Source organism: Lactuca serriola, chromosome 8, assembly GCF_051521515.1.
Source record: "Lactuca serriola cultivar US96UC23 chromosome 8, Lser_US96UC23_V15, whole genome shotgun sequence".
NCBI lineage: Eukaryota > Viridiplantae > Streptophyta > Magnoliopsida > Asterales > Asteraceae > Lactuca > Lactuca serriola.
Window position 1 is genome coordinate 186,733,846 of NC_136415.1, and position 17,107 is coordinate 186,750,952.

Below are 17,107 nucleotides of genomic sequence, written 5' to 3' on the forward strand. Positions count from 1 at the left end.
TTAGAATAACAATTTGATCGATTAACGATAACAAAGAGAAGACATTGAAAGCGATGATTGTCATTCAATTTTCAGTGTAAACTGTGATGACAATGACAAAAGTGGGAGTTTTAACTTTCGTTGAGCTTAAATTGTTTTATCATTTTGGACATTCAAAGTTAAACGCCCAAAAATAAAAAGTAAGAAACTTTATTTTTTAGTCAATTATTTTTGTTTATCCTCTTCTTTTCAAGGTTTATGATAAGTGTCCAAAATTCCTTCCATCACTAGCCAAACACACCGTACAAATGTCCACTCTATCACTCTCTTCTCTTCGTCCTCCATCATCCCCACACTAAACCCTAGACCCACCTCCATTCCGTCAATCAATGGATCCCCGCCGTGCCCCTCGCACCGTCATCGACCCCAAAGTCCGTCAAGTCGGATTTTTCGCTCCACCTGACCGCGCCCAATCAGGCCCCTTACCTCAATCCTCCGATTCCCCCTCATCCCCACCGTTATCGGACATTTCTCCCTCCGGTAACTCAATCTCCCCGGTTATGATCCCACCTCCCCGTCATCTCTCTGACCTCTCCTCCCGTACCATTCCTGCGGGGTTCCCTCCGAATCGTTTAGTATCGCCGCTTCACCGATTCTCCGGTGAGTCCATTATCCCTGTTGGCAGTTACAACCCCTCGGAGTTTGCGTCTCCATCGGTCGCTGATTTTTTCGAGGATAAAAATGCACGGTCGCCGGGGCCGCGTCGGAGTCGTGGAGTTGGTGGGTCTGGGAAGTTCGCGTCTTCTTTGCCTGCCGGCGGTTTTGAGTTGCCGCCGGAAGTTAAACCAAAGAGCTTGACCACCGTTTCGGTTGTTAGCAACTTGCAACCTAATGTGACTGGTATGCAATCTTTTAGCTTTTCTCCACCGTTTATTGGCTGCTATTTCTGCATCGGTTATGTAGATTCTTACATTGTACATTGATAATTCCAATTAGGAATGAGTTATCTTTTCATAGATAGGGCAAGAATCGAAGGAAATGATTTACCAGAAAGGTTTAGGATGTGTTTTTGATGTGGTTTTGCTGCATGAAGATGTAGTAATCACTATAATACTGCTTTTTGTTTGGAAAATTCTTATTATTTAAGCAATTGATAGATAAAATAACTATAAAAAAAGTAATTGTATTCTACCATGTGATAATCCATTGTGTTTTCAACTACTATTAAACCGATTATGAGCAGAAGTAGGCTAAGATTGTATCTTTAGTATTTATTTTTCATCAACTATTAACTTATGAACATTTATACGAATGACCAAAAGATGTTGCCTTTTTAAAGAAAATTCCATTTTGAAGATATTCCGATGTTCCCAATTCACAACTTTCAAATCTTGTTATCTTTTCTTATTTTTTTGTTGTTTAATCAAGTGGAAGTTGGGACGAGGTATACAAGCATTAAAAATATAAATATTTTGTTGCAATTAGGCCTCTATTCATAAAAGATTGACTTTCTTTAATCCAAAGTGGCTAGGACTTAGGCTTCTTTTAGTTAACCTTCATGAATTTTTATACTTACAATAGTATATTTCTATTTTTGTTTAAAAAATTGACTTTCTATTCATAAAAAGATTGACTTTCTATTTTTGTAGCTTATAACTCTATATATCTATCTAGTAATTCTTCAATTAGACTGCATGACATGACCTGACATGACATGATAAATTGGACTATGATTCATCCTCATCATTGCAAATTGCAACTTTTGTTCCATTGACATCAGTTTCAGTCCTATGCACGTCAAACACAGTACAACTTTATCTGTTCTGTCTTGTTTTCTCCTGCGTACTTCACCATCATTCTAATAAAATATTAACACCTTTGATTATTTATTTTTTTGTCCGCTTTTAAGTTTGACCAATGCCATAAGTCAACATCCTTTTCTTTATTGCTAAACCTAACAATCTACTTTATGTAAACGGTTACATTTTTCCTAGAACATGTATAATAAATATTTGTTGCAATTATGAATTTATGATTTTCCTTCTACATCATTACCCATAAAAATGTCCAAATTTTCGATTTTCCATAGTCCAATATTACAATAATAAAAATATTAGATTCTGTGCATTAAAATCCATGTATGATCCTTTATTTTTACAATTATGATTTCTTTCATTTTCATTTCAACCGAACACCCCCAAATCTTTATGTCCTTCTGAGCTTCCTCTAAACCCTAACTCTCAAATCTGCAATGGATTCACGCCGCCCACGTGGGGCGGCATTTGTCCCAAAAGTCAGGCATGTTGGATTTTTTCTACCTTCGGACCAAAATACCCCTTCATCTTCTCCCCTGTTATCTGAACTCCCACCGGAAAATCTCCGATCTCCGGTGATGATCCTCCCTACACCGCTGCCCTGTTTTTCCGGTCAATGCTGCCCGATTCAGTCCACGGGCAGCAGCCATCCTTTGGATTGTAAGTTTAGTGGTGTTCAGGGAATGAGTCTTTTGCTTGGGGGTAAAATGGGAAATTTTGTTTCTTCTCCATCTAATGGTGGATTTGACTTGGCTTTGATAAAGCCGGAAACTTCATCGGAAAAAATCATAAATGATGTGACTGGTATGAACTATGAAGATTCTTTTTTATGTTTTTTCTTTTTGTTAAAAATGTTTAAAAGGTAAATATATGTTTTTTTTTTTAAAACTATGATGCTATAATTGGAAAAATGAAGAAGATGTGACTTAATAGATGTTTATTTATATTTTCAGAAAAAGATGGAGATCAATCTAATGAGTCTCATGATGGACATGGAACAAATTCAAAGCCACTGAAAGAGAAAATGTCAAAGGCTGAAAGACGTGCTCTTCAGGAGGCTCAACGAGCAGCAAAAGCTGCAGCAAAAGGTGAGTTTTTATTTATTTATTTATTTATTATTATTATTTTTATAATCTTTTAGTACTTTATCACTTTTATTGCAAATCTAGCTTGCAATTATCAGTTTAGAGTGGTTGGAAAAAATGGATGATAATTCTCCTTTTATGATTATTTTGAGTCAAAATTATCATATTGAGTAAATATAATCGAAAGATGAATATGAATCTTCATGCTGCAATAATCACTTTGAATCCTTCCTCATTTGTATAAATAACCGAGTTTCCCTTTCTAGATCATATTTTTAATATTGTAGACTTGTAGTATGTTGGTTTTTTTAATAATGTGTGAATAATTTTTTTTTACCAGTATGTATAATTTGTTTTTACCTAAAAATAGTTTTTGTAAAAAAACATTAGTATTTAATTTGATTATATTTACAAGCATTAAGAAAAAGTTTTGTGAACAAGATATCAATAAAGGGAGAATTTGTCATTTATTATTATTATTTACATTCCAAATCCTTTTATATATTTAGAAACCAAACAGAAGAAATGTAACTGATTTTCATTCCAATTTTAGCCAATCAAACATATGACAAAACATTCTGCAAGGGTAAAACAGTCATCTATTCTCTTCAATTGAACTAGTTTCGCCCATTAGAAATTCTGTTTTGTTTTTGGTCCAAAATCCAAATGAACTGTCTAAATATGAATACATGACTATTTTACCCTTTTGTTTAAAAACAGGCCTATTTACATATGGATGGTTATTTCAGAACCATTTTAAATTTAACTCAAAAGTAACTGTTAATTTGATATCAATATAGTTTATTTATTATTATTTTTTTTAAACTGTAGTTATATCTAACACAATGTTCGAAACTCAAAACTCAACATAATATTTACTAACATCAAATACAACTGTTAAATTCCCATCCTTTGTTCCAAATTTTGAAACAAGCTAGAACAAAATTTCCATGTTTTTGAAAAATGTAATTAAAAGGGTCTTATTGTCTTAACTTAAGTGGCCAACCTTTCACTTAACCAATTAAGTCCTTTAATTTCTATTAAGTAAAAAACAAAAAACCTTATATATAGCTATATGCATCAAAATGTATATCCATTAATCCCCATAAGTCAAAAAGAAACATCACCCAACTCTTGTTAACTCCATTACATGTCTTATAAAGATCCTCATCATGTGTTTCTCATGATTTCATTATCTTTATCCAGGCGAAGGAAATTCAGGGTCAACAAAATCGGTCAAACCTTCAAAGGCTTCAGTTCAAAAGAAAGACAACGCCTCGATTGCAACTCATGAGAAAAGAGGTGGTGATAGGGCAATAGATAAGGATAGAAAGAAAGAGATCCCACATCCTCGAATGCAATTTGATGATATGAGTCGTGTGGAAAAAGCTAATAAACGTGCAGTGGTTAAACAAACCGAGGTTAGGAACCGAGTTGAGCTTTTTAGACATTTACCTCAATATGAACATGGAACAAAGCTTCCCGATCTTGAAAAAAAATTCTTCCGTCTTAATTCCGTTCATCCTGCAGTCTACAAGGTAATTTTTTAGAAATTTCATATATTTTTTTTAGTTCAATCATTTGTTTTTTATTTATTCATATTTTGTTTTGGTTGGTTTTGTATTCAATTGTTGAATTAGGGTTTTGGGTTTAGGTTATATGTTTTGTTTGCAATAATCGAAGGTGGAATGGAATTGAGCATTGTGGCGGAATGAAATTTTGTTTATATAATCTTCAATAACTATTTTTTCAAAAAATATAAAAATTTCGGTTCCATGGGGGAGGGGTATATCGGTGACAAATATTTTTTTGATTATTTGAAGGGTTTTATACAGAAAAGTCCCATTATTTTGGGAATTTTTTTGATAAAGTCGTAATTTTTTTTGAACATAAAAGTCCCGATTATTTAATTTTACACGATAATCTGTCATTTCTTGTTAAAATAAAAATAATGACTTTTTTTGTTAATTTGGGCACAATATTAAACAATCGGGACTTTCTGTTCAAAAAAATTCCCAAAATAATAGGACTTTTCTGCATAAAATCATTATTTGAATGAATATAATTATATATATTTCAAATGACATGGAGGTATGTAATTTATTTGGCAATATATCTTTATGTGATTAAAGTTAATTTTTACAAACTAATATCTTTTTCATTCTTTATGAATTTAATTCCATATACTTTCCTTATCGTACATAACCAACATCATGTTTGAACGGCCCCTTCCATTCCTTCAAGCCAATCAAACATGATAAATTCCATTCCCTTGCTCATTCCATTCCATTCCTTCGTAATTCCATTCCATCACACCAAACAGACTAACAACTTTTTTTCTACAAGGTCGGATTACGTTACTTAGCCGGCGACATATCCGGCGGAAACGCGCGTTGCATTGCAATGCTCCAAGCCTTCCAAGAAGCCATAATGGAATACTCACCACCACCGGAAAAAGCCCTAAACCGTGACCTAACCACCAAAATCAATAGCTACATCTCCTTCCTCATCAACTGCCGCCCTCTTTCCATCTCAATGGGAAACGCAATCAAATTTGTCAAAACCCGAATTGCAAATCTCCCATTAACTCTCTCAGAATCCGAAGCAAAACAAAATCTCTTATCCGAAATCAACCATTTCATCAACGAAAAAATCCTCTTAGCAGACAAAGTCATCGTTCGCCATGCGGTCACCAAAGTTAGGGACGGAGACGTCCTTTTAACATACGGATCGTCTTCCGCGGTTGAGATGGTGTTTTTGCGGGCCCACGAACTCGGGAAAAAATTTAGGGTTGTTGTAGCGGATTCGCGCCCAAAACTTGAAGGGAGGTTATTGGTTAGGAGACTTATTGGGAAGGGTATAAGTTGTACTTATGTTTATATAAATGGGATTTCTTATATCATGCATGAAGTTACTAGGGTTTTTCTTGGGGCTTCTTCGGTTTTGGCTAATGGAACTGTTTATTCGAGGGTGGGGACCGCGTGTGTTGCTATGGTGGCTAATGCTTGTGGGGTCCCGGTTATTGTGTGTTGTGAAGCGTATAAGTTTCATGAAAGAGTGCAACTTGATTCGATTTGTTGTAATGAACTTGGTATGGTGTTCAATGTACTTTTCTTGCTTTGTTGTATCTATACGTTTATTATTATTATATAATTTTTTTTTTGTTTTTTTACTTAAAATTGTAGGGGATCCGGATGCTATAGCTAAAGTTCATGGTCGTGAGGAGATAAATGATTTGAAGGATATTGCAAATGATGAAAACCTCCAAATTCTTAATTTAACGTGAGCTCTATTCTATTGCTAAATTTCAATTTTCATTCATTATGTCAAGTTGTTGACATTTTTTTTATATGTTTTGTTGAAGGTATGATGCAACGCCTTCGGATTATGTCTCAATGATTATAACAGATTATGGCATGGTGAGTTTTTTAAAGGTTAAATGCAAGAAATAGCAACGTACTTCCATTGTTTTTTTCTTTTTTAATCATAGCATCTTACTTTAATCTCTTCCTTTTACAACATTGTATTTTTGAAAAATCTATCCAACTATTTGCAAATTTTGTTTTTTTTTCAGATACCTCCAACAAGTGTTCCTGTGATTGTGCGTGAATTCCGCAAAGAACAAATATGGATATAAATTAGCATCCGTGTTTGTATGTGACTGAAGAATGAGAATTATTCAGACTTTTTTTTACTTTTTTTTTTTTGGCGGCAAATGGTTTAGGTTTTTTTTTAGGTTGGTTTTAAAGACAACCGGACTCGTGAAGAGTGCGAACTTCTGCCTCTCAGAGCTTTGGTGTTGACTGTTGAGTATGTTGTGATCTTTTGACTCCTGTTGTGGTTTTGACACCTGTTGTGGATTTAGGTCAGTGATAGAAATTTAAAGTACTACATTTTTGCCGCGGATTATTGTCTGTTTGGATTAAAAGCTTTTTTAAATCGAGACTTTTTAGTACAAAATGGAACTTTTACTAATTATGTCTAACGTAAGTTATTTTTTTAACTGTTACATAAAGTTTCATGGCTTGATTTTTTAGGTTTTACAAATACAAGGATTTTTGGTTGATTGTTTTAAAAACTTCAAATAATGAATTGATCGAACGTAAGTTTGATTTCAACAAGTCTATATTTGATTACTATTATACGTTTATATTTGTATATGCAACTAAGAGCTTGGATAATAAAAAAAAAAACAAAATCTGATTAATTAAACATTTTTATTGGGGTATTTCATTTTGATAATACAATTTACCCACAAAATTACATCATACAAGGAAAAGAATATTGCTCTAGTAAATATCAACCAGAAAATAATACAAAAAAACAATATGAATAAACAAACAACAAACAATACAACAATTTTCAAAATGACGAAAATACCCCTAACTGTCACGAGTTGCTCACGATATCACTTTCTGGTGTGTGTGCTTCTTGCGATCCACTCAAATGACAAATCTCCTCAATCTTACTAGCCACGTCATCCATACATGGTCTCTTATCCGGGTACTTAGCTGTACATTCTATTGCCAGCTGTAACATCTGAACCATGTCATCTTCAACATTTTGATACCTCAAAAGCTCAAGATCAAAAACCTCGGAAGTCCACTCTTCTCTAACTACCGATTGGACCCACCTTGGAAGGTCAACCCCTTCTTCGTTATTTATCGGGGATTTACCCGTGAGTAATTCCAATAATAAAATTCCAAAACTGTAAACGTCTGCTTTTTGAGAAACTTTTCGGATATCGGTCACTTCAGGTGACCGATATCCATCTACACGGGTCGGTGCCATGGCGGGACCCACGAGTCCCGCCAGACAAAAATCAGAGACCCGTGACTCGTAGGATGGAGTTAGCAGGATGTTTGATGATTTTATGTTTCCGTGGGAAACTTTTGGTCCTTGTGAATGGAGGTATGTGATACCTCGGGCGGCTCCTAGCGCGATTATGGATCGTGTTTCCCAATTTAATGGCTTTCGACCGCCTCCACGGTTGCCTGTTATGTGACAAAAAGTAGGTTAAAAACAAAGGCTAAATGCAAGAAATAGCAATGTACTTTTAGTTTATTTGTTGGGTTATATGAAAGAAAGTGTGACTTGCTTTTATTGATTTTTGTTTTAGCATTCTACTTTAATGTCTTCCTATTACAACATTGTACTTTGGATGGAACTTTTTAGTATGATATCTAATAAGAAAAAATGGGAGTATAATGCTATTATTGGATTTTCCAAACAAGTATAGGCTATTTTTGGATTTTCAAAATGCATTGCCTTAATGAGAAATGTATTGAAATTACAAGGGTGTGAATGTGTAATATAAAGAAATGAAAGCACGATTCTATAATACACAGATAAATATAAGTGCAATGCTATTTTTTGCAATTAGCCCTTAATGTGTGCATTATAAAATCCTTTCTTCATTTCTTTTTGTTACAACATTGTATTTTCATTTTTTTTTCTTATTAAAGCACTACACTTTTTAAAAGTCAACCCAATTATAGCATTATACTTTCGTTTTTTTAATCTTATTAAGAGAATATACTATGAAAAATCTACCGAACTACCAAAGTGAAAATTACTCTTTATTTGAATAAAGATAGATTTATCAAAGTAAAATACTCAAACATGACCCTTTGTACAATATGCAAATATATATAGGAATTTTGACCCATTTACACCTACCAATGACTCGTGTGGTTTACAGTTTAGTGTTAAATACAAGAAATAACAACATACTTTCATTTCATCTTACTAGAAAAATTTATCTACATATAAAAAATATTTTTAAATACAAAATAATTTTCACTAGTATAACTGAGTAGATTTTTCAAAATACGTCCTAATAATTTATCTTTTTTGGAAGTACAATATTGTAATTAGGTAGATTTTTCAAAACTATAATATTTTAATAAACAAATAAATGAACTTACGTTGCTACTTCTTGCATTTCAAAACTATAATATTTTAATAAACAAATAAATGAACTTATGTTTCAAAGTCAAACAGGTAAAGTATAAAAAATATAGTTTTAAACAAAAGAGGCAAATGATATCCACCCGTTTGCCAATTCACCAGAAATGATTAATCCAGCAAATCCATAACACATATGAGAACACAAAAATGGATCTAAGATCTGAAAAAGACAGTTGAACTACACATATTTTCAATTTTGACTAACAAAATTCCAGATTCATGATTTGTACGAAAAAGATCCGTTTGAAAAAATGAATTTTGAAAAAAAATTTAAGAAGAAAAGCATGGAAAAAAAAATGAAAGAACTGATTTTTACCATGTAAGAGTGCAGAAAGGCTTCCTGTGGGCATGTAATCACAAACAAGAAGCTTCTCTTCGCCATTAAAATAGTAAGCTCTCAAAGGAAGCAAATTCTCATGATCCATTTTCCCAACAGTCTCAATTTTCTCTTTCAATTCCTTCTCCGACATTGTTACATCCCTCAATCGCTTCACAACCACCGTCAGATCCACCTCCAACGCCGCCTTGTACGCCGTCCCAAACGTCCCTTTCCCCAACACCTCTGCCGACGCCCGCAATAAATCATCCAAATCGAATTTCCTCTGTTTTTTACCTCCGCCCAGAAACACTAGTTTCTTACTAACTTCCCCGGATTTCGCTTTTCCACCACCACCACCCACCGCCGCAGTCAACGACGGAAATCCGCTGCTAGAACTGTCGGCATTTTCATGTGGAATCTCAATTTGCATTTGCTTCACCTCACCCACATCCTTCGATTTCAACTCCTCATTTTGATTCCTCTTCTTACAACACAAAAAGAAGAAGATTAGCGAAACTAACAGAAGAATAAACAAAGATCCGACGACAATTCCCGCAATGGCGCCGCCGGAGAGTCTATTAGATGAACTCGACCCGGTATCTGACCCGTTACAAGCTTCAACCGGACTCCCGCAGAGAAAATTCCCAGAAAATTCGGATTCTGGGAAACCCACGAACTTTGAAGGTATTTCACCGGTTAATTGGTTGTTTGACACATCGAACTTAGCTAAACGAGTCAAATTATTAACAGAAGAAGGAATGGAACCGGAGAAGTTATTTCCGGCGAAGCTGACACGAACGAGATTCCCGAGCGACGAGAATAAATCCGGAATAGGACCGGAAAAGAGGTTGTCTTGGAGGTAAAGGTTTCGAAGGTTTGTAAGTGAGAAGATGTCGACGGGAAGTTGACCGGAGAGGGCGTTGTAACGGAGGGACAGAGTGGTGAGCTGGGTCAAGTTGCCGAGTGTGTTTGGTGGGAGGTCGCCGGAGAGACCCATTCCGGGGAAATGGAGCTCGACGACGCGGTTTGTTTGGTTGTCGCAGACGACGCCTGGCCATGTGCATGGCGTGGCGGGTTGGGAAATGTTCCAGAGTATGGAACGGCCGCCGACGGAGGAGCGGATGGCGAGGATGGCTGATCTGTCGGCGGAGAGGTCTGGTTTAACGGCAAGAAACAGCGAGAAAAGAAGAAAGAGAATGGAAGGAGCGTGGGACTTCATGATGTTTAGGGGGACAGAGACAGAGACTGATCACAAGTGGATATTTAGAAGAGACAATCTTCCTCATTTTATGATACGAATATAACAGGTTGTGTTTAATTATTATCATTATTATTTTTTGATAAAACTAAAAGGCTGTCTTAAACATAGTTATCAAAATCGTGATTCTGATCTACGATCCTTCGTATGAAAAATGATCCAGATCATAAAAGGGTAGGATCGTAGGTAAGATCGTAGGATCGAGATCCGATCCGATCCTACATTCCTTTGATTTTATTTTATTTTTGTAAATGAATTTTTTTGCCATTTTATGTCTTTTACCATTTATCATTTGTATTGTGACTTATGATTAATATTTTGAAGTTTTTATAACTTTTGAACAAAAAATTGATTGTTTGAAATATTTTTCATGACTAAAAATTATAAATTAAAATTCTATTTTATTTTGTGGGATCTTAGGATCTCGATCCCGATTTTACGATTCCGATCTTGCAAACCCAAAAACGATCATATGTAGAATCCCGATCTTGACAACCTTGGTCTTAAGTTCTTAAGTTTGTTAATTGCTACCTTCTTTTTAAAGAAAAACTAGATAGCTAATATTTGAATGGTCGTGGTTATTTATATTTTGAAGTTTTAAGTTCTTAAGTTTATTAAATTAAAAAATAGCTTTTATATATATATATATATATATATATATATATATATATATATATATATATATATATATTAAAAGTAGATTAGGATTAATATTTCAATAAACTTATAACTTTTTTTAAATATATTATTTATTAATAAAAATAATTTATTTTTCTGAATGTTATTTTATTTATTTTATATTTCCCAACTAATTTGTAAGTTAGTCTTTATCGAATATTATTTTATTAAATAGAATTTAATTTTTTAAATATACCTAAAAATGTTCATTTACACCCTACTCCGTTAGTTTTGGGTTAATATGAATGGGGTGCTAGATCCTTAAACAACTTTTTCTTCTCCTGTCAACTAGACTTACCGTTAATGGGCTTTTTTTTTTTTTGGATTTGAGATGGAGCAATTGGATTCCCGTAAAGGGTTAATATATATATTTTTTGAAGAACAAGTTTAGAGAAAATTCGAACTTTGTCCACACTTTACAAAAAAGTGTTGCTGTTAATACAACCACATGTCCGCTTTGCTTCTTTTCGTATGAAGACCCCGACTATAACCCCACAATTTTTAAAAGATGTTAGATAACAGAAAACGGTTTCAATATTTCTCCAAATCAAATTCTTATTCTTAATATTGTCTTAACTACTATGGAAACAATAAAAGTACTATATTTGTATTTTCCAATGCTACTTGCTATATAATTCATGGATTGCACACATTTACAGTTTCATTTGGGTAAACCTAGTGTAACATCCTAAAAACAATAATATTTGAGTTAAAGGATTTACTACCCAAACAAAAAATTTAATAGTTTTAGAAAGGTTCAAATTATATATATATATATATATATATATATATATATATATATATATATATATATATATATATATATATATATATATATATATATACTAATAAAAGAGTAGTCTTTTTGTCAAGTGTCATAATATTAGAACTCCTAATTAATATGATGCCACTTGTCATTCTATTAATTCTCTATTTTAAATTCATTAAACATCCTAATTAATGTGATGTTAATTGTCAATCTATTTATTCTTTATTTTAAAACATTTAGCCCACAAATTATTTTTTCCAAAATAACCGTTTTGCCCAAATACTTCAACTAAAATAAAGAAACCATTTCAGTTATTTACTAGTAGATAAAAACGAAATAAAAACGTATTGTTTTATAATGAAGTTGGAATAATGTTAGAATGACTAGATTAACATACTCATTAGTTACAAGTTTTTAAGCAAATCGCTAACATAAAGTAATTTGGCATAAAATAAAGTAAGTTGCTAATATATAAATAAAAGACCTAAATAGTAGTATATGATATTAGGTACTTATATGATATGATTGGTATAGTTATATAATGCGACTAAACTTCATGAAATGGATCTAGTGAAATGTCTATGTTATTTTAAAAGTAGACTGCGTAAATATGAAAAGTAGCTTTATGTAATGATTAAATATTTTTGGAAATGAATGTTTAGGTATGAAGCAAGGAGAAATGAATTAGAGACTAGATGTTATCTGTGAGACATGGTGTTTTTTCAATTTGGGATACATGTCAATGTGACGGGTTTGGAACGAATCAATCTTGATCCAAACCCGTTTAAAAAAAATTAAAACATAACCTGTCTCTCTCCGATAACGCTCAGGGTCTTAAATAGTCGAATCCATACCCATATCCACCGAATCAATGAATACCCGACTCATTAACCCAACCCTTTTATAATATTAAAATTTCATAATTTTTATGTGTTCCAAAAGTAATATTTCTCAAAAAGATAAAATATCTATTTAAACAAGATGTATATTAATTAATACTCAAATTCAAATACAATAAAAATCACATTTTACTTAGACATCGAGTTATATATTTTGTTGTCATATATATATATATATATATATATATATATATATATATATATATATATATATATATATATATATATATATATATATTAAATGGGGCGGATTATAAGTCGAGCAGACGAGAATGATCCATACCCGACCCATTCATTAAAAGGGTAAATAGGTATGGATCGTAAACGGGTAAATGAATCGAAAATTAAAATCCAAAACCATAAAATTCTTACGGGTTTGGAGCGAATCAAGGTCAAAACCTGCCCCATTAATAGGTCTAGTTATCACTTAAATGATTTTATGATTTGGAAATATAAATCTTCCGAAATGATTATATTTATGTATTGTTTTCAAGAGTAAACTAGTATGTTTTAAGTAATTTATGAAAGATAAAGTATGCTACATATGCTTTTGTTCAATGCTTTCAAAGTTTACGATTATCATAATGTTATGTCGCTACTTTGTGAAGGAAGATACCACCCCAATTGCTTTTTTGGTCAAAATAATGGTAACTTTTGGTTTAGACCTTCTCAATAAGACTCTTATGAAATCATAATCCATGTATGCATGCATGAGCACCATTTTTATTTTGTCATTTAAATCATATACAAAAGGGTGTGCATTTGGACCTTTAGACCGGACTGGACCTGGACAATATAAACCTCAACACATCTGATTCAAGGTCCACCAATTTCTGCCAAGCTGGTCCAGTCCAAGAGTTGGCATGGTTCGCTTTGATCCAAGAGTTGGTCCTGTAATGAACAAGATTCTCTAACATCTAATTTAAGGGATATATCAGAGTTTTATCTACATAATATAGAATTCTACTCTAATTAAAACCTTTCAGGTATAATCATGGGTTTACAATAAAATCTTACATACAAAGTTGAACAACAAGGAAGTTACATAAATAACAACCTACTATCTAATCTTCCTTGTGCTCCTGTCTTCTCTTCTGGTACCACGGTTGCTACTACTTGAACTTGAAAAACATAAACATCCATGCAACATTAGACACGTTCTGGTGAGTTATTCTTCTATCTTTTCTTATCTATCTTTCTTCTCTACCCCATACTCTATCATATGATCTTTTTTTTTTCATAGCATACACTACTATCTTTCCTCTTCTCCTCTATCTCTTCTATATTCCTTCTCTACTATTTCTAATCTCATATATCTCTTAGTCTTTGATGTGTAATTTTTATATGCATTAGTTTTAATATTTATAATCCTGTCAAATCTAGTGTACATAGTCGTGTAATAGTATAGTAAAGGTAAGAACATGTGTCAAACAGAAGGAAAATGAGTACGATTTTAACTAAAAACTAAAAACTCTTGCTACTACTGAAACTAATAAAAATACTTTAAATTTGAGGTTTTTATCTGATTTTGCAAGTTCAGAAAACCTTAAATTATCAACTATCAATTAACTAAAATTTACTCTAACTAAAGTGAGCAAAAAGAAAACAATTTTTAAACCAATATTAAAGTGCACTTTCGTTTAGCTTTGAATCACCTATACCTTATGGTTGATTTTTTACACATTGGATTATTTAGTTAGTTACAAAATTATGAAGTTACTAGTTATATTGTTCTAGTTTCCTAGTGCTTAATCAATTCATGAACTACTATTACAATGGTCATGCAACAAGTGAACACTAAATTGATTTTAATGTTATTTGGACTATGAATGACAAGATCTAATGATTTTCTTATCTATGGCCAAGAAAATAAATCAAGCACATAATATGATTATTAATGATCTCTAACACAATCAAACTTATCAATTATTACCACCTAACCCTATGATTTGCTCTATCACTAGATCTAACTATTTAATGATCATAAAAAGCTAAATCACAAGTTAATGCAATTGGAGTGATCATCTAACTACATATAACTTGAAGATAAGTGATAAAAATTAGAACTTTAACATGCTAGGATGTTAATCTATCAAACACAAGTAAAAACCAACATAAATAAATCCATATAACTTGAAATCAACACATAGTTTTTAGGTTCATCTATACTAAATGAAAGCTAAAGGGTATTAGCCCCTAACTACAATAGGTAAATGAAATAGCATTCAATAAAACTAGATTAGACATGATGAATTCAAGCAACGATTTATTGTCTTCTTCGTGTAGTTTTCTTCAATACTCGTCCTTCAATCGATTGTTATCCGTATTAGGGTTTCTAAGAGGGTTTTGGTCGTCTTAAGTCGCAGGTAATAGCAACACACCTATGAAATTCAACCTAACGATCACTTAAGTACGTTGCCTTAAATTAGTCACAGCGTCTTGGTAAATGGCTTACCACGTCGTGCAAGACATTTTCTTTACGTAGGCACCAAGATTTCCATGCAGATCATTAGGGAAGCTTCCTTTGGATTAGGTGTCTAAGCCAATAACTGAATTGACATATACTTGAATTAAAAGCAAAATCCTTTTTGGGTTGCCCTTAAAACTAGTAATTAACTGGAATGACTTTTGGAGAGAGAGGTTGATTTATTGATTTTATTATAATTAATATGTTATGAGATTAATATATTAATTAGAAATAGTATTATTTAATTAATAAATAATTAGAAATTAATTGAGATTAATTAGATTAACTAAAAGTGCACGAACTTAAGCTGTAATTGTTCAATAGTTGAACAAGAGAGGACTTCTAGAATATTCATAGGGTTGGCCGAATTTTGGCTTGCCTCTAGGGTTTCTAGAATACTCCATGTGGATAATTAGAAAACTAGATAAATTCTGGATTTGAAATAAAATTATTTTATTTCAAATTAGGGTTTATAGGGGTTTCCTATTAGCTATAAATAGGACCCTCTGGGTACCCTATTTTGCTTCCAAGCATTAACACAAACAAGAAGAGCCAAAATTTTTCTCCCCTCTCCTCTCTCCTCTCAAGTCTTCTATTGCTAAGGTTTGGGTACAAACCATTAGAGACATCAAACTTTTGGTGTTAGCTTTCCAAGATATTTGAAGAAAGGGATCACTTTGATTATTTACTATAGTAATCAAAATATATGTAAACCCTAATCCTTGTTATTTTCGATAATAGTTGGATACATTAGGGTTCTTTGATGTTCATAGATTATAGATATCAATAGAGAAAAATTTGATCAAAATAGGTTGCTTGTGAACTTAAGGGCTAAGTTATTTCGCCTCATGCTTTGAATTATAACCTATAAAGCCTATCTGTAGTATTAGAGCCTTAGTTTTCTGTATGATAGTGCATAATAATGAATAGATCAAAATTAGGGTTTATAGAAATTAAACCCTAAAGGCCTTGGATTTTCGACTTTGCTAGGGCTTATTGAAACCCTAGCCTCCCTAACCTTATTTTCGAAAATAGGGGAGTTCATTTAGGCTTTATCTTGTTTCCTTAATTATTATTTTAAATGCCTTAAAATTTGAATAATTGAAACCTGATAAACCCAATCCTAATTTTCGAAACTTAGAAGGGTTTGGATTAGGATTAAATTTGAATTATTTTATTAATTTTTAATAGTAAATAATTATATAATCTCTAAATGATTGAAATTAATTTAATTAATTGTTTAACTAAAAGATAAATATTAAATCATATTTCGTTTAAATATTAATTAATTAAAAGTTTAATTTAGATAATTAATATTTAAATTTAAAAAAATTTAAAATATACTTTATATTATATATGATTAAAAGTTGAATATATTATATGTATAAGACAAGTCAATCAAATCAATAGTAGGCCCCATTCACAAAGCCATACTATAAGGGGGTATAAGGAAATGACCTATAAAATGACCTTCATTGGGTGTCCAGTCTCACCCAACGCTCCCTTGTATGGTGGAGGGTCATTAGCTGAACGGGTTTGATAGGACCTAATCTTATTAAAAGTATAGTGATATAAAGTAACAAATCTATTTCAAATCCCAACTCTAGTTACTTTAGGAAAAAGTGAAAAATATGCTAATCCATGAGAACACACATTATTCTTTATTAGGCGTTAGTGAAGCGTGCGTGGTTAACCAACACACTAATTTGAGACTATAAAGTTGACATGGTAACACAAATCTAATATTATCATTGTTAATGGAGCGCATGTCGTTAACCAACACATTAATTGGAGATGGTAAATGACATTGAGGTTATCAAGCGTGTTAGCGTGGTTATTCACATCTAGTTTGTGATCCTCGGTATCCCA

The 17,107-nt window shown here is 32.5% G+C and overlaps 2 protein-coding genes across 3 annotated transcripts; one reads left to right on the plus strand and one right to left on the minus strand.

The window, feature by feature from the left end:
* Nucleotides 1-248: 248 nt before the first annotated feature.
* Nucleotides 249-6,838, plus strand: LOC145065830 (translation initiation factor eIF2B subunit delta-like). 2 transcript variants are annotated; one of them, XM_079012922.1, is made up of 7 exons: nucleotides 249-879; nucleotides 2,747-2,881; nucleotides 4,085-4,416; nucleotides 5,225-5,969; nucleotides 6,064-6,160; nucleotides 6,243-6,297; nucleotides 6,453-6,838. In XM_079012922.1, the coding sequence occupies exons 1-7, from the start codon at nucleotides 369-371 to the stop codon at nucleotides 6,513-6,515; spliced, it is 1,938 nt and encodes a 645-aa protein (XP_078869048.1). In that variant the 5' UTR covers nucleotides 249-368; the 3' UTR covers nucleotides 6,516-6,838. The 2 variants fall into 2 exon arrangements, with proteins under 2 accessions (XP_078869048.1, XP_078869049.1); XM_079012923.1 differs by lacking the exon at nucleotides 249-879 and adding an exon at nucleotides 903-2,597.
* A 240-nt stretch (nucleotides 6,839-7,078) lies between these two features.
* On the minus strand, nucleotides 7,079-10,443 carry LOC145066201 (putative inactive receptor kinase At1g48480). Its single transcript, XM_079013412.1, has 2 exons — nucleotides 9,165-10,443; nucleotides 7,079-7,872 (listed from the first exon to the last, which is right to left on the minus strand). The coding sequence occupies exons 1-2, from the start codon at nucleotides 10,384-10,386 to the stop codon at nucleotides 7,268-7,270; spliced, it is 1,827 nt and encodes a 608-aa protein (XP_078869538.1). The 5' UTR covers nucleotides 10,387-10,443; the 3' UTR covers nucleotides 7,079-7,267.
* Nucleotides 10,444-17,107: the final 6,664 nt, after the last annotated feature.

Coding starts and splice junctions, on each gene's coding strand:
- LOC145065830 (XM_079012922.1), top strand. CDS start 369: ATGGATCCCCGCCGTGCCCCTCGCACCGTCATCGACCCCAAAGTCCGT. Junction 880..2,746: donor CTTGCAACCTAATGTGACTG/GTATGCAATCTT, acceptor TTATATTTTCAG/AAAAAGATGGAGATCAATCT. Junction 4,417..5,224: donor TTCATCCTGCAGTCTACAAG/GTAATTTTTTAG, acceptor TTTTTCTACAAG/GTCGGATTACGTTACTTAGC.
- LOC145066201 (XM_079013412.1), bottom strand. CDS start 10,386: ATGAAGTCCCACGCTCCTTCCATTCTCTTTCTTCTTTTCTCGCTGTTT. Junction 7,873..9,164: donor CCTTTCTGCACTCTTACATG/GTAAAAATCAGT, acceptor GTCACATAACAG/GCAACCGTGGAGGCGGTCGA.